At 39.3% G+C, this 18,701-nt stretch overlaps 1 protein-coding gene across 1 annotated transcript in view; it reads left to right on the top strand.

Moving 5' to 3' along the window:
- itgbl1 (integrin, beta-like 1) overlaps nucleotides 1-18,701 on the top strand; it is a 50,560-nt gene that overhangs the window by 21,444 nt on the left and 10,415 nt on the right. Inside the window, exons 6-8 of the mRNA XM_051905840.1 lie at nucleotides 3,144-3,284; nucleotides 3,893-4,039; nucleotides 13,539-13,655. Coding sequence (XP_051761800.1) covers nucleotides 3,144-3,284; nucleotides 3,893-4,039; nucleotides 13,539-13,655 — 405 coding nt within the window. The remainder of the gene's footprint in view (nucleotides 1-3,143; nucleotides 3,285-3,892; nucleotides 4,040-13,538; nucleotides 13,656-18,701) is intronic.

Genomic DNA, 18,701 nt, shown 5'->3' with positions numbered 1-18,701 from the left:
GGCATAAGCATGCTGAGACGGCGTTTGTGGGTGGTTCATGTTCTCGCATGAGAACATTACCACGTCGGCACACTGGTCATGTCTCGCCTTTCTTGTAAAGGCTTGAGCCCCTCTCCTGTTGACAAGTTGCCGCTTGTGTGTAAAAGCACAGCTGTGGGTCTGCTTGACACTCTGGGAGACGAGGATTATAGTGGGAGCTCTTTCGCCGGGCAAAATCCCCATGGACTTCCTGCTCCTCAGCGAGTTGTGTGCGTCGAGCTGCCGGATGACAGTGCGGGTTGTCACGGCAACACAGCGCGTCATTTGCCGCTCTGGATGAGGATCAGATGTCTATAGCTGCATCGGAGAGAGGGCTATTATGCTCTGGAGATAAAGATGACACTGAGCTTCCCACTTCAGTGGTGTTTGCTCATGCTGAATTGGATTCAGAGTTGACAGCCATGCTTGCCTGGGCCGCTGTGTGCTCGGACTCACTCTGAGCAATCGTGGCTGGATGATTGGTTGCTGGGGGCACAGTGCGATGTGGAAATCACCTTGCCCTGCCCCTGTGCCTTTCCTCCCGCAAGTGCATGAAGACCTTTGGCAGTATGGAAGCATTAGTGCCAGTATAGAAGGCCAATCATACCAAAATCTGCTTCAGAAGTTTTTCTTCTCTCACTACCGTTGATGGTGGGGTGGTCAGGGGGTTCGTGGGGATTCCCCAGGTGGAGTGGGACGCTATGCTTTCTGGGTCAGGTCCCTGTTCTCCACCTCATTGCCCCGCCGCAGCAACATCTGTAGTTCCATTAGAGCCGCTTGCATAGTGTCTGGGGGCTGGCTAGCGCTCCCTAGCCCGGCTTGCTGGATCACTCGGACAATCTGACTCAGCTATGCGATTCAGTTCACCCAGCGTCCCTCCAGGTTCAGCGGTGTCCACTTCTCCTCGGTAGTGGACAAAGATGCCCCTGTCCTGTGTGCAGGGATCGCAGTCCTACTGGCAAAGGACACGATAGAGATGGTCACTCCAGCTGACATGAGATCAGGGTTTTACAGCCCTTACTACATCATACCCAAGAAAGGTTCTGCTAATGCAGAAACACATTTTCTAGTGCATTCAACCCCAAGATTGGTGTCAGTGGCACATCAATTGCCTCGAATTGCTAGCAGAACTGTCTGGTACTAGCATGTGCTGGTCAGGACAGACAACACTGCAGCCATTGTGTACATCAACCGTCAGGGTGGTCTACACTCCCATCGCATGTCGCAACTCGCCCACCATCTCCTCCTCAGAAGTTAGCATCTGAGGTAGCTACCCCCAGCAGTGGTAGACACTATCACTTCAGCAAGAACTCCCTCCACAAGGCGCGTTTACGCTTTAAAGTGAAACATGTTCATTGAGTGGTGGTGTTCTCGCCGAGAGTCTCCCTCCACCCTGAAAGTGTATGTTGCAGCTATTGCCACACATCACATTGCAGTAGATGGTAATTCTGTAGGAAAGCACGCTTTGATCATCAGGTTCCTGAGGGGTGCGAGGAGGCTGAATCCTCCCTACCCTCACCTTGTATCCTCTAGGGACCTTTCCTTGGTCTTGTCAGCCTTGCGGAGAGTGCCCTTTGAGTCGCTGCAGTCGGTGGAGCTTAAGTTCCTGTCTCTCAAGACAGTGCTCCTGACTGCGCTCGCTTCTTTCAAGAGGGTAGGGGACCTGTAGGCATTTTTGGTCAATGAATTGTGCCTGGAATTCCACCCAGCCACCTCCCACGTAATCCCTGGTCTGGATATGTGCCCAAGGTTCCCACTACCTCCATCAGGGATCAGGTGGTAAACCTGCAAGCGCTGCCCCTGGAGGAGGCAGACCCAGCCCTTGCTCTGCTCTGTCCCGTTTGCTCTTTGCACTTCAGAACCTCAGATCAGCTCTTTGTCTGTTATGGAGGCCAGCAGAAGGGAAAGGCTGTCTCCAAGCAGAGGTTGGCCCACTGGATAGTGGATACCATAGACTTGGCATATCAGGTTTAAGACCAGCCATGCCCCCTTGGAGTGAGAACTTACTCCAGTGTTGCCTCCTCCTGGGCTTTGGCACACGGCGCCTCACTGGCAGACATTTGTAGAACTGCTGGCTGGGTGACTCCTTACACGTTTGTGAGATTTTACAGACTCTGAGCCTGTGTCCTCCCCTGTATTCGCCACAAGTAGCCCCTGTGCTAGACTAGGTGCCCATGTGTTGTGATTTCCCTACGGGTGATCCCACATGTGTATTCTTCCACAGCACGGCTTCCCTGACGGTGAGTCTGTGTCTTTCCCTTGGCAGAGCCCGCTCTGCCGTCTCTGCCGGTATTGACTCCACCCTAGCAAGGCTGGATCTACCACAGAGAACTTCCATATGAAGCACTGCCCTAATGGTCAGTCCATATGTGTAAACTCCACGTTACCTCCATACGGGCAGGATGTGGCCTCAATAGCATTCCTTTCTGTTTGGAATAGGCTTGCTTTCCCAGTGTTATCCAATAGTCTCACTGTGCTGCACGCTTCCTGTACCCCCTTCGCAGGGAGTGGTTTGCGATGCAAATCTCACTAACCATTGTCCATTGGCTTGTTTTGTTTACACTCAAAGGTGATTGGGCTCTCAGGCAAGATCCCAATTCGTCAGTTCAGTTCTGACATAACATCTCTGTTCCCTCCTTTAGGGAACAGGGGTTACATTGGTAACCTAGATGTTCTTTTGAGCTATCTATTTATCAAGGAATCCTGAAAAATATTAAAGAGCACAACCATTTTCAACATTGATAATAATAATAAATGTTTCTTGAGCACCAAATCAGCATATTAGAATGATTCCTTAAGGATCATGTGACACTGAAGACTGAAGTAATGGCTGCTGAAAATTCAGCTTTGCCATTACAGGAATAAATGTTAAATAAATGCAGCCTTGGTGAGCATAAGAGACTTCTTTCAAAAACATAATAAAATCTTACAGAGCTTTCGAACAGTAGTGTATTCAGTAGTGTAATTTTGAACAGGACAATTTAAGAGTCACACCTGTTAGTAAATATGATTGTCATTGTTTGACTGTGTGAATGAAATGTCAATGGTTGACTATTTGAATATAGCCTAGTTTGACTTTCAGGAGGTTTAGCATACTTTACTATAATTTCACCTTGTCTTTGTAGGCACATGTGTCTGTGGAGAGTGCACTTGCTATGATGTGGATCCCTCAGGAGACTGGGGTGACATCCATGGAGAGAACTGCGAGTGTGACGAGAGAAGTTGCTATGCCATGTACGACAGATACTCGGATGATTTATGTTCAGGTATAGCACTAGTTGAAACATTTCTGTCAAACTTCTCATTCTTATTATCACATTTGTGTTGTATTTATTAAATTTGTATCCCACATGTCACTCTGGCAGTGTGTTTCTCAAGAAAAGAAATGTTGAAATGGTCAGTTTTGGCTTCATCAAACCCCCTCAAAAGGAAATGGTTCACATTCCAAAATCCAGCAGTGAAAATACTGACATTGCTGAAAAAGAGGACAGGGTGGAACTGTTCGATATCCGTTCACTCCACTTATATGTGATCTCGCATAAACACAGGCCACGTGGATTATCCTGAGCTGAAGAACAACAGAAACATTTCAACATCTGTTTCTAATGCTGAGGAATGAGGAATAACGCTGCGGCCATATGCGAGGCTCGCTTCAATCTTATGTTTGCCTCAGAGGACCGTGTTCACAATTCATTTTTACATTCATGGTCAGCCAGACCTGTGAGCTGTGCCCTTTAACTTCAAATCCATAAACCGACACACATACACCACCAATGTATAATCTTTGCCTGTATCTAGGGCAGCTTCAGGCAGAGCTTCAGTCGATCTTTCATCCATTAGAGGACTCTAAATCCTGCTATGTGTCTGTTTGAAGGTCACGGCCAGTGTAACTGTGGCAGGTGCGATTGCAAAGAAGGTTGGGCTGGAAAGAAATGCGATCATCCTCTCTCCTGTTCGCTGTCTATGGAAGCCAGTCAGAAGAAGTGTCGGGGAACCTCCAGCCTGCCCTGCTTTGGCAGAGGTAATTAAGTCTAGTGTCTATTCATCTGTGCCAAAGTGGGTTCCATCAGCAGCATTTCACAGATCCGAGGTGTTACATTTGTTGGTCACATGGTAGGCCAGAGGACTCTTAAAGGTGAAGTGTGTAATTTTCGACTCTCCCGATTAGTCTCTCCGACATGGCATGATGCAAAGCTTGAGCGGAAAGATCAATGCTATAATTAGCAATACTGTCATTTAGCATGCCAATCTTAATAGATTGTTTTGAATGAAACACGTTGTTACATAAATAATGTTTGGCTGTATGCGTCATTCTTTAAGCCTGCAGTTAAATTCGAAACAGTGTTTCAGCAATGATTATAAGAGACCAAACATGTCTCTGTGGCAGTTTACTGCTAAACCCAGAAATACTCAAAACAGATGCAGGATGCTGTCTGAATACACAAGACAAACAATGAATTTTGATAGTGCTGTGTGAGTCATTGATTTTTACTTCTTTGGATGAATTGTTTGTGTGATTTATTATTACATTTCAAAACATTTGCTATGGTAAACCACACTCAGAAGTTATTTGTACTTGATCTGACTCTTAAAATGACTTTTGTTAGTGTAGCCTAATGTCCTATAGTCAGGTTAATTCAGTCATATTAAATATACATTTTTGACCAGCTAATTTAGATGTTACATGAAATATATTGTTCCTAACAAAGCATTTTTTTTATATATATACTTTCCACCAAATGCCATATTTACAGTAATTGGCACTGCAATAAAACTGGTAATTTGGCATTAGCTAGTGGCTAGTAGCTTATAGCCACCACTTAAATTAAACAAAAAATAAAAACAAAATAATAGAGAGATTCTAGCACTGTTGGAGACCATATTAATTTGATATGGTTTCATAGTAATAACATGAATTGTACTAACAGTGGCATTTAGCAGGCACCTTACAATTCTAACACATTTAATATATTTTTAAAACAAATTGCCATATAATCATTATCATATATTATTATTATGAATTACAGTCTCATATGAAAATGTGGTTACAATGGTACTTTTTGTAATGAGTATTGTGAACTTATAGTCTGCTTCAGGTAGTAGTGTTGGTCTGTGAATACTGTCTCTTTAGAAAGAAAAAATAAGAGTAGATGAAACAGAACTAGTGTGATTGTTCCGAAACAATGCTATTTCCATAGTTCCCCACTGCATAAGAAAGTGAAGAGCGATAATAATAGTCCTGTTTCACTGAGTGAGGTGATAATTTAACTTTAATAGAGCCTGTGTTCTGTGCTTTTGTTTTTAAAGGGCTTCCACCCCCGTGCTCTTTTATACTCTAGCGACATAGAGCAGATAATATAACTCGTCTCATTTTAAAAAGTCAAAAATTAAATAACTTTTGCTGGAATGGCTGGGTTGAAAAAGATGTTGCCTACACATAATTCAGTCCACCAGCTGTTTTATAGTGCAACAGTAAATACTGAATGCTAGTCTTGTTTTAGACAATGTCAATGATGATTACATCCAGCTTACCTTAGAAATACAAATGTAAGCTGGAAGAAACAGATATATAGTAGCTTTTGTGTTTCAACCCTTAAAGCTTTAGCTCGGCATGTTCTCTCTGTAGCACCTGAAATAACACTGAATCTGGCAGCAAGTCTTGTGGTGAAACTTAGAAACAAATCTTTTGGTGAACCAGAGGCACTGTATTAATTTTCTTTCTTTCTTTCTTTCTTTTTCTCAGTACCATGTGCATAAAAAGCTAAATCCGCATAGGGATTTCTAGCTTGGATCTTGGCACTGTGAAAACCATTTGTTTTGGTCTTTAGAGGAACATAGAGAGTAGGATGTGAGTTCTGTCTCTCTAATAAAAAAGTAATTATTAAATTGTAACAAAGTCACTAGAATTCATTAATTAGCTTTAATTCCTTCAGCTGTACCTTTAAAGCATCTAAAATCTGCTTCAAACAAATGGTGGGTTAAATTGTGCCCAAGCGCAATAATTAATTGGCTGGAAAGAAAAAAATAAAAATGAAAGATTTCCTGGAAGGAAGCCAGTTTACTTAGTTAATTTATTGCAGCACTGAAATGGTTGCACAATTTTATGATAAGGTATACCATTATGTATTCTGATTAACCTCATAAAGCCTGCTGTATTATCTTTGATACACAAATATCCAATTTTCTAAAAGGCTTCTAAATTATCAATATGAACTAAAAAAAAAAGGGTTGTACACAATGTACTACATGCATTCTGTTGTCTGATTTATGTAGTAAGTAAAAGGCCTTTTAGTGTAATTCAAAAAACATCCCCATTCAGGTTGTGGTACGCATGTCTTTTTTTTTACTGTAAAGTATACTGATTTATTAGAAGTAAACATAAGAATAACTTTTTATATTGTTAGTAAAATTTTAGAATAAACACTTACCGGACTGAAGCAACTTAGATTTACTTGATTATGCATACATCACTTTTTTTTCAAATATGATACATCTGGCTTTTGAGGAACATTTATTTGTGCATCTCCTGGTAATCATTGTATTGCATTATGTTTTGCCGTGCACAATTAAAACTACAGAGCTTTGATCATAAAACTAAGCATTCAAATATCATCTTATTAAGATGTATTATTGGGAGTTATAGAGTGACAACTGATATTTATATGCATTTTATGTAAGTAGTCTGCTATCATATCAACTCTTCCACTTCAAAAAATTAGATTTTTCTGACTTATTTCATATGTCAGGCTTTACAGGATTTAATAATAGTTTATTTATTATTTAAATAATTAATCTTATTTTAATGATTAATAATCAAGTATTTTTTATTATATAAAAATAAAGTATATATAATTAATATTTCATTATACTACGGGGCTGTTGAATGCTCGAACCTGATTGGTTGACCAACGTTCTAAGGTGTGCAATTATTTTCAGGGAAACGCACGGCTAAAGTAGTTCTAGGCATGTCTGGACCGCATTGCAGTTCCATATAACTTCGGCAAATGATTTCAGTTATTTCAAAAGGTCCTTACAGCCTACAACCGCTAAAGAAACATAACCCACAACGACACTGACCAAGTAAATAAAAATAGTAAACAATAGGATGAAAACTTTTTATTGTGTCCTGAAAGCGCATACTCTCTCGCGCGCTCTCTCTCTTTTAAACGTAATGTTACACACGTACTTTATAGTACAGACACAAACTCGCACAGAAATGTTTTGTCAGCGCTGCTCTGACGAATTAATCAGTAAAATAGTTTAGCAACTTAAAAGCTACATGACATCTCTCACCAGTGAGGTAATAACTGTGCAGTTCTTGAGGTAGATAAACGTATAGTTTCACTATTAGTAGAAACACTGCTGCTGTGAGAGACGCACAGACTCAAGTAGGCTAATTCACATATGTTGCTTATTCTCTCTCTCTCTCTCTCCCTCTCTCTCTCTCTCTCTCTCTCTCTGAACTGCGTTAATAACTGTATCAACTGTATTAGTCTGCTATCAAGGCTCAAGCCTCCATTACTAGTTCTGAAATGACGTTTTGGAATTAGCAACGGAGGCTTGGGATGCATAAGAAATTAGTCCCACACACAAGAGTGTTTTAAGGACAAAAACCTAACAAATGTCTTGAAATACAACATTGGAACAGTGTCTTGAGGTGTGGTAACCATAGTATAAATGGAATAATTGACTCCGGGCCGTTGAATTCATAGAAAATAACCTGAGGTGTAACATTACCACCTCGGGTGTGCATTATTTTCTAAGAATTCAACGGCCCGTTGTCAATTATTCCTTACTTATACTATAGACCAGTGCATTATTCTTAAAGGGCTCTTAAAATTTTTTTCACACAGCTCAAGATATTTGCTAATAAAGAGCTTGGGACTGTGCCACCAGCCAATCAGCAATGTCATGACATAATTTTCCTGCAGCTCCAGGGTCTATTATTTACATGGCATTAACAGCTCAGGTGTTTGGCTCAAAAAGTTCAAACTGTGTACTTTCGGGCCGGAGTGGGGCCTATTTTCATCCCGGGATTTTAATGCCCAAGACCAAAATGTGCACTCACTGTTTTAAAAACACCCTTTCTTTCTGAGTATGAAGAAAGCAGGGGAGAAGTCATGTGGATCTCCTTACTGCGTGTGTAATATTTATATATGCCATATAATAATATTCATAACCTCTGCGAAGAGCTGTGCATGCACAAGCGACAGGATTTCAGGTGTACGAGCACTGCTTGCACACCATCTTCACTGCTCTTAGAACTGCCTGTGATTTTTCGCTTTTCATTTGTCTCTCACTGAAAATAAACTAGAGACTTGCACTTTTCGAGTGCCATGTGAAACTACCTTATGTCGAATTGGTACTGCCGGCCCAATTTATGAGCAGCCCACTGGGAATTCTCTCGATTCTCCCTATAGGCAGGAACACACCAAGCCGACGGTCGGCTGTCGAGCAGTTTTTGTTGTTAGTGTGTTCTGCACTATCAGCTGAAGTTCGTCCTCGTTGGCTTTTTTTCGGCTGATTCGACATGTCGAATTGGCGTCGGAGCTCGTCGGACCATCTGATCATTCTGATTGGCTGTTCAGCTACTGCCACCTGCTGGTACGGAAAGGCATTTCATCTTACGCAGGCGCAGAACGGACGTGCTACTTGGCCGTCGGCTGTCGAGCGTCGGTTTGGTGTGTCAGGGCAACTTTGGACCCAGACACTGCCGACGTGAGCCAACCCCGCAGTCTGCTTTCGTCGCCACTAGTTCATCGGCGTCAGCTTGGTGTCTTCATGCCTTGAGGCCACTCCGGGCCTGGTCCTGCACCAGCCGAGCGACTGCCAGTGCTATCAAATAGCTTTCTCCACATATTATAGATCTCCTTGTGTGAATCCAATGGATCTTAAAGAGTTTCCTGAATACAGTTTGAATGGAACCCTGTGGCTTTACAGTTTAGCCTCAATAATCTATAGATTCACTGTCCCTCCGTACTGTGAGCCTGTGCTATGAGACGTGGCCAGAAAATGATGATTTATACGTCTGTTTACATAGAATTTCACCCATGATTGGAGCTATAAGTCTACTTGCTGCATCTATTATCCTGACAGCAGGTAATTATCTAGGTTTCCTTCATTCTGAATTTCACTCCCACAATTAAGAAGGACTGTCGTCCTAGCTAAATCAATCCAACATTTACATAGTGCCACAGAGAAGCCCCATATGAGGGATTCCCATGCCACATGGCAGTTTGCTTGAGATTCATGAAGCCTCCGACTGTAAATGGATATCTTGATGTTTTAAATCAGGCTGTGTGCTTGCCTCATTCTTTTTACTTATATGCCAATTTTCCCTAGTTAAGAATGATGGTCATCACTGCCAGCAACTTGTAGCAAATGGACGGTGAAAGCAGGATTCAGTTGAAGAGCTAGTAAATGGTTTTGAGAGGAAAAAGAGCCAGTTGAGGTGGTGAAAGTGAAAATCTGGAAGATTTCACATTCTCTTAAGCCTGGAATATCCTCCAGGAAACACCTGTTCTGAGAGTGTTTCTGCCGTGGCTGGAAAACCAATTTCGACTGTAGATAAGTTAATTCTTTCAGTTCCATTGTATATGATATTTACGTCTAACATTTAGCATTTAAATGATATCTGAAAGATATTTACTCGATGGTTGAATATCCTGTCATTTGGGAAGCAACAAATGAGTGATTGCACTGTTTTGGGGGTGGGTTTTTGAGGCACGGAAGTTACTAAGTGTTGGTTTTTACACTATTCATTAGCTCACTAATGTACTCTATAGATTACCCTGCGAAGCCCGTATACAAAGAATGCATCTTGATTAAACATGCACAGCAGCAATCATTCAACACTCCCAGCCGTCTTACAGGAGAGGGAAAAGAGGCCTAATTTGCCACGCAGATGTTGACTGATATCCAATGTGTTGTAGGAACTGCTTGGCGTGATGAGCGATCTTTTAAAGCAAATCAGCAGAATTAGGGCTGATTGCAATCACTTCCTCTGAGTTTAATAATGGTGGCCTTCTCTGGTGCACAAGGACCAAGTGGTGTTCTGCATTGAGAGGGAATGTACTTTCTGAATGTGTCCAATTAGTATGGATATGCATATGTATATTTATCAGTATATGTGTGCTGCTGAATTGTGGGTTGAACTTTCAAGTCAAGTAAAAAATAAATGAATATAAATATATGCAAATGTACAAATATACCTTATGCTATAGAAATGACATTTTCAAAACAAATATGCTATATAAGTGAATTATAGTAATGGTTTATGAATGTGTTGCATGCACAGTGCTATGTCATTGTGGTGGTCCTTATGGCTGCTAGTGGGCAGCACCTGAAAAGTGGACTTGAGATGCCTTTAAATGTCACATCTTAACACAACTCATACTGTCCTCCCTGACCTTTCATTTCCTGTACTGATTGAAATGCTTCCAAATGCTATGTTTCAAAATTGTCTGACAGAAGCGAAATATTGCAAAAGAAAAAGTGGTAAAGCTAGTACTTCTCCCCAGATTGCTCTATATTCAGTACCAGCAAATGATGAGAAGTGGTGCATTAGGAACACATAAAATATTAATGCCTCTTAAAACGTGGAAAGCTGTATGTAGTGACTAATTTGGATCATAGAGTATTTTATTTTATGAACGAAAATACTGGTAGTTCCAAATGAAGCCAACAAAGGATCTGGTATGCATATCACAGCAGTGTTTTTTTTTTTTTTTTTTTCCTGAGTGAATCAGTGTTTTTGAATGAATCGGTTGAATAAATGAGTCAAATTATTATATTATATTATATTATATTATATTCACAACAAAACACGGCTATGACCGCTTCACCCAACGGTTCTGTGTATCATTACACAACACCCTTAGCAACCACTCTTAGCAACGTAAACTATATGTTCTCAATTGATATTGTTCATTGAAACGTACTGTATTATGTAGAAGAGTATTGTGAGAAAGAGATCGAGTGAGTGAGTTTATTACCTGCATTCAGATTTAGCATTTTCCTTCAGGTCAGTCCTATGTTCATAATAAAAAATCTGTTTAAATGTCCGATGTATTATCTTGTCCTTTTAACAGTTAAGGGGTTTTCCCGTGACTGACAGGGCTAGTCAAAGCATTTGTCAGTTGCGTCTTGTTCCATTTTCAATATAAAAGTCTTCGCTACTGACTCACACACTTATAAAGACAGTCTTTGCCGCCATCTAATGGCGTAATAATGTAACTTCTGTTGCTGTTTATGGTCAGGGACTATTTTTTCCAGCGGAGGGAAGGCTTTTAGTAACAGTTTACTTCATGACAGTTGCATTGATACATATTTTTGGCTTTAATATTTGTATTGTGTGGTAACCGTTTTGTAAAAGCAATAAGGTACTCGAGGCTAGTGACGCTTCGCGTCGTGCCTAACAACGCCCTTTAGCCATGACTTATTCACGATACAGCACATATTATATTATATTATATTATATTATATTCTTACTGCATTGTACAGTTAAGGACTTTCATTTTATATTCATGTATACAAACCTACATGCATTTGCATCTAAAAACCTACTGTGAAAGGGTCCACCTCTGGTTCTTTGTGGCTCTTGACATTTCTTAATTGCACTTTAAAAGGCAGACAGTGAGAAACCTCCTCACCCCCTTTAGCACCCCAGAAGTCTCATTTGCATGAACCTCAGTATTTGGCAGGTTCATGCTTCACAGGACACATCAGGATACACTCAGCACGGCTCCAGCACGCTTGTCATTTAATGTCAGAGCTGGCAGTGGTCTATGCAGCTAAACACTGGTGTCTTTACAAGCCTGATTGTCCTTGTCAAGTTTGTGGCACAAGATTGATATAGTCTTGGCATACATCATCAACAGTCTTTCCGGATATGCCAAAGAAAAACTTCAAAATGTGTGCCAATTTGCATTTGTCCTAAATAGTATAAAAGATTAGAATTAGTGTGTCCTACACTGAAAATAAGCATTCCAAAGGTGGATTTCATAAGTATACTCAAAAAATGTATTGGCATGGAACCTTTTCATTGAACAAAAGGTTGTTTATGGAAAAGAGTTCTTCACATTAAGAAAAAAAATGTTATTTTAAGAACTGTTTCATGAAAGGTTCTTTGGGGAACCCAACATGATATTTTAATGTCATCGAATCCCTTTGGAACCTTCATTTTTAAGTGTATGCATATTTTTTGGCTAATATCACCCATGAAACCTTTAGCCCTTGGTATCAACACGCAATTGTCAGTTGTTCCAATGCAGAATTTCACAGCAATGAGTTTTAGTGTGTAGTATAAGTCTGTAAACTGTGACGTAGCCAATATCTAAAGAAAACTGCTTAACAGAGATGATAATATGATAGAAATCCCAGTCTAACACAGAACAGCTGGTGCTGCTCCCTGTACAGCATTTACTCTAAATGCCCATCTCAGGATTTAAGCACCATGGTCATAAATTTATAATAATGTAACTCTTAGAGATGAATTAGGGGTCGTATTATTGGAAATTGATGATGCTGAGCCATTATGATGTTTAACAATTTAGAGGAACGGGGCTTTTGTCTTGGCACCTGCGCAAGCATGGCTCCCTAGAGAATTGAACTTGCCGGATGGCTGTCTCTCAAATATTGTGAAGGAATTAATTGTTTCGATTCGGACCAAAGCGCAATACATGATCAGCGAGGGAGCCATTAATCACACTGAAGCTGCCAGTGCTGCTTTCTCCATTTACGCACTCATAATGCCACCAGCCACTGTGAAAGCATATGGAAAAGATACACTTTCTCTGTCTAGTGCATCATGTGTTTCATACTGTCCGTATAAAGGTATTGAATAATGTGCAGAATCAATTTATGCTTAGTAGTTTAGTTTACGATACATCAGTACGATAACTTGTAAATTTTAACTCATTGAGCTCCACTTGTTGCTGACAGTTCTGTATAATTTGGTACTAGTGATGGATTACGCTATTAGAGAAGTAAAAATGAAAGAAATAAGACAGGTGGTTAGTCATTAAATGTTTTTTTACATGCTCTAAACACTCTCTTGCAGCTTAGCATGCAAGCTTAAGGGAAGGGCTACATGACGTCACTCAAGCTAATCGATAAAGGAAAAGTGTTTTGACATCAGCAGTTACCGTGGCAACGGCAGCACGCAGCTTTTATCTGCTTGGCAGGCTGAGAGGTTGTCAGACAGGGCGTTGCTTTGTTGTTCTCCTCGCCTGCACGGAGCTGGAGTTGTAACGGCTGTCAATGTCAAACAACGACAGTGCCACTTTAGCAAACTAATGTGCTCTATGATAAGCATAGACTGAGCCACTCTGTGCTTTTCAGTGCAATGAGCTTTTCAGTTGACCTTGATAAGCCAAATTCAAGGTGAAACGTAGATTTTAACTACTTTCATACAAGATCTTGATAATAAAATAGCAAAAATGGCCACATGTTAGATTGCATTGAGTTTCATTCTAATTTTTTTGCTTTCTTGCCAGTCACAGATTATTTGTTTGTTTCAGGGCAGTGTTTGTGTGGCCAGTGCACATGCCACCCACCCGGAGATAAACGCGTACACGGCAAGAACTGTGAGTGTGACGACAGGCAGTGTGAGGACCTGAACGGAGAGATCTGTGGAGGTAACACACACAAACACACACAGCAGGACAGATAAACATAATGGTTCCATTGTTTGACATCTCTATGGTGCTGGTCTATGAAAATATTATGAAAAACTAAATGGCAGTTGACCATGATAATACAATGCCCACCAAGACTGCATATATCTAATTAAAAATACAGTAACAACAAATTAAAATAACTGTTTGCAATTTTAGTATATTTTAAAATGTAATTTATTCAAGTGTTGGCTAAGCTGAATTTTAAGCAGCCATTACTACAGTCTTCAGTGTAACAAGATCCTTCAGAAATCATTCTAATATTCTGTTTTTGTGCTCAAGAATATTTCTTATTATCAGCAATTATCAGCAATGTTGAAAACGCTTGTGCTGCTTAATATTTTTGTGTAGACCGTTATACATTTTTTCAGGATTGTTTGATGAAAAGAAAGTTCAAAAGAACAGCATTTATTGAAATAGAAATCTTTTGTAACAATGTGAAAGTCATTACTGTCACTTTTGATCAATTTAGTGTGTCCTTGCTGAATAAAAATATTAATTTCCTTAAAAGAAGTCTTACTGACCCCAAACTTTTGAACAGTAGTATGTATGTAATTATATATATATATATATATATATATATATAACTTTCCAATCAAATGTAATTCTGGTAAAAGATAACATTTTATTATTATACATTTCTGTACATAATTTTTGTCAACTTTGAGTCAGGGCCATTGCTCATAACTTAATGAATCTTGCAAACCGCAGAGACAAAATAAGCATAATAAAGTTGTTCATAGCAAGAAATGCTAGCTTTCTTTATTGCTGCTAGTAGATCTTTATATTTAATCACTTTTGGTGGATCCAAGCTGTTTATTTTTACACCATCTTAGGGCCCTTAGCAAAACTCTTGCTTCTTCTCTCACCGCAACATATGAGTTTTTCTATAATCATAATCATGTATAAGCTTGTGGGTTTAAAAATTAACCTATAAAGATTCCAGCTGACTGAACAACACATCATTCAATCGACCTAAGGGGATTGACATATTAGGTCTATTTTTTTATGCATTATGATGGAATGTAACATACACTTACACCATCTGACTTTAGGGGCATTAATAATAAACACCAGGGAACTAATCATGTTATACATATGGTTCTGCCAAGGGCAAGTAGGTAATTAATAGAGAATCAGCATCTATCCCACTGCCTTAGTCTCCTTTCATGGCCGCTCTCAGAACATACACATTATGGATTGGATCAATACAGGCACAGAGGTGCACCCTTTCTTTAACAGAATTGAGTGCTTGTCAAAACAATCTTACTTTAAACTCTTAAAAGTTTACAGTAGGCGATATTTGAATTTGGATGTGAGGGTGAGTTGTTAACATCCTCAAACTTCCAGTTTAGGCAAATTTTCAAACCAGCTGCATACATGACAGGCGAACAGTGTAATTATAGTGCTCACATGACTTGTCACATGTATTTTGCCACACTTTGATGCCTCTATGAGAATATAATAAGCTACATGAAATCAAAAAAAGATGCTGCCTTCCTCTGAAACTTTATTTATTGGTGTTTCTCTTGGACATTGTTACTTTTGGAAATAGTTTTGTATTATATACTATATGATCTCATATTTCAGAATATTTGTTTTGCTTTATATCTGTACTGTTAATTATTTTCTCGTTTAAATGAAGATGCACTCCTTGGAGAAAATACCTCTTCTACAAGCCTGCCAAAATGATTAATTAACATTTTTAATTTAATCCTGCTTCTCTGAGAAGTTTGCACTCTTGTTTGAAGCATCTAGGCACAAAGCGTTGACTTGGTAAAGTTTTTGCCAAGGCCAAATCCTCACCACTTCAGTAATTTTTTGTAATTGACATTTTCTAAGGAGACATGCTTTTGGAACAGCAGTTTGAATCATGTAGATCACACTGTGTACTGTACTTGAGATGAAGACACCACAGGAAAATTGGCACTGGAAATAATTGACAGACTTGTGTGTTCCTAGAATTTGCTGAACTTTACAGATTCTAGTAATTTCACTAGTGGCTTGAAAGCAATACTAAAAAAGATGATTTTCAAGCCCTCCTGCTGGGGTTGTGAGGTCATACCTGAGCACGTCTGTTTCTGTGCATGTATACGACTGTTTCATGAGTGCTTGTCCAGATAACTTTGCCCCTGAGGCCACATAGCTGAGATCTGTTACCATGACTTAAACTTTAAGAGTAAAAAGACTATTCCTTTCCATTTCTTCTCTATACTTCCACCACTATCATGATTTCAGCCATATACAGTGCTAACACTTGACGCACAATACTTTTTTTTTTTTTTTTTTTTACAAAAAACTACTACAATGTATTTGTACACTTAAAGGGGTAGTTCACCTAAAAATGAAAACCATTTACTCTGGCTCATCTCTGTCCAAACCTGTATATGTTTCTTCTTTGGAACATAAAAGAAGATATTTTGAAGAATGTCTGTAACCAAACTGTTTTGGTTACTGTTGACTTCCACTGTATGAAAAAAGAAGTTAAGAAGTTTCTTAAAGTCACTGTGAAATAAAAATGGATAATTCTTGTTTTTTATGGAGTATTGCAGTATTTATTATAAATGTTTTATCCATACACACATATATACTTTAATTCACGTGCCCTCTTAATGTTTAATCAAAATAACTTCCTCCTCTTCCTCCTCAACGTTTCTCTTCTCTGATGACGTGTTTACTGGCTTGAGGGTGGGACAACTTGTCACTTGACATTTGACTTGACATTTGATATTCAACAGTGCTTTGATCTGCCTGCATTGACACTATTCTTTTAAGAGCTGCTGTGCAGCCAAATAATGTACCAGTTATCAATGTAAAGCTGCTTTGACACAATCTACATTGTAAAAAGCGCTATATAAATAAAGGTGACTTGACTTGACTTGACTTGACTTGACTCACATGAGATAGCAGCAGTAGCAAATGACAACAATCCAACGATCCAATCAATTCCCATTGGACAAAATCAAGTCCTGCCCTACATTTTTTCTTGTTTGAGAAGCAGTTTCATTCAGATATATGTACGTCACAATAGGGAAGAAAACACTATTGCAACTTCCATTCCTCGGAAGAAAGAATATCACAGGTTTGGAATGACATGAGAGGTTCCTTCATTCCTTCACACAGGGAATGTTCCAGCTTTGGAAAGGAGCTATATAAATTTATTAGGTAACACTTTAGAAAACTGTTCCGTCATTAATGAAACTACACAGGCGCAACGAGTAATGCACTATTAACATTCTAGTAACTAATATTAAGTAACAAGAAACTCTGATTAACAAATTAGTAAGTAATAGTGCTCAGTTGAATGTGGTAGTTCACTATTAGAATAACTACAATTTTTTCTTAACTCCTGGAGAACTACTAAGAACTTCTATACAGGTTCATAATTGATATGAAAAATGCATAATTCATTCTAAAGTGAAGATCATGGTAACCCACTAGTAATGACTCAACTATTTCTAAATCCTTCAGAAGGAATTACTAATTATTTGGATCAGTATTCTAAACTGAAAATCATGATAACTCTTTAAAGGGTTAGTTCACCCAAAAATTAAAATTATGTCATTTATTACTCACCCTCATGTCATTCCACATCCATAAGACCTTCATTCATCTTCGGAACACAAATTAAGATATTTTTGATAAAGTCCAATGGCTCAGTGAGGCCTCCTTTTACAGCAAGATCATTTCCTTTTTCAATACCCAGAAAGGTACTAAAGACATATTTAAAACAGTTCATGTGACTACAGTGGTTCAACCTTAATATTATAAAACGACGAGAACACTTTTTGTGCGCCAAAAAAAAACAAAATAATGACTTTATTCAACAATATCTAGTGATGGCCGATTTCAAAACACTGCTTCATAAAGCTTCAAAGCTTTACAAATCTTTTGTTTCGAATTAGTGGTTCAGAGCGTGTATCAAACTGCCAAAGTCATGTGAACTATTGAAGTTTCAAAACACTTATGACATAACGAAGCCTCGTTTACTGAAATTTTGGAGCTCTGAACCACTGAACCTCCAAAAACCTCAAAAGCTTACAATGATTTCACTCATTGCTAGACATCCCTCAGAGGCACATGTAAGAGAGCGTCCACACAGGACATTTTCTTGCATTCTAAAACACCTAGATGGAGGTCACGATTATGGAAAGAAAGCACAGAGACACATTTTGCCAATGTTGAACTTTTAAAATATGTTGTTACAAAGGACTGGTTAAAATTATTTATGTATTTTTAGCTGTTTTAATTTCACTATTAATAAAAACAGCATAATTTTCCCAGTTATCAGCAAATAATATATATCTGCCACCAATATAAATGTTTATTTGTCAAACTGTTATCTATTCAATAGCAGTGCCATTTGAGAAACCCCTCCTGTGAAAATGTGATGATAGATGAGCACAACAATTTCACCCGTGGTACATGTCGGTATATTAAGTACGACATTCCTTCTCTTTTAGTGGGGATAGAAATTTAATGCTGCTGCTTTCTGAATGCTTATTTTGTTGTGTCACTAAGCGACAAGCCGCCTCAGCTTGGCCGGCTGCCCTTGTGTGGGCCAGCCCTAGGAGATGTTTAAATATGTATAGGGCTCGGGACTGTGACTGCCGGAGTCACAGTCAGACAGATGAGAGCCTGCTAACAGAGGAGAAGTGTGGAAACACGCCGTCCCTCCAGCTCTCAGCTCAGAGAGACAGCCGTCACACGCTGATGAAATGTTCATCTCAGCTAATTGCATAGCTGGTCCTGCAGGACTGAATTGGTGTTTAAATGAAGGGCAGCCTTCAGATATGCCTTGCCTATCATGGGATCTTTAGCCCTTGAGAAGCCATTCCAGCTGTATTAACATGAAAGTGTTTTACTGAAATGCAGGATCATCAATATTTCAGATGGGATTTATATCATATTATGAGGCACTTGCCTGAGAGTTTAAGACTAGGCTACATTCTTTGGAAAATATCCTTCCAGAGATAGGTGTGAGAAACACCGTGAATTCAAACATGC

The sequence above is a fragment of the Ctenopharyngodon idella genome, chromosome 9 (assembly GCF_019924925.1).
Source record: "Ctenopharyngodon idella isolate HZGC_01 chromosome 9, HZGC01, whole genome shotgun sequence".
NCBI classification, from domain to species: Eukaryota; Metazoa; Chordata; class Actinopteri; order Cypriniformes; family Xenocyprididae; genus Ctenopharyngodon; species Ctenopharyngodon idella.
Note: the sequence above shows the minus strand (reverse complement) of the source record. Positions and strands in the feature narration are given on the sequence as shown.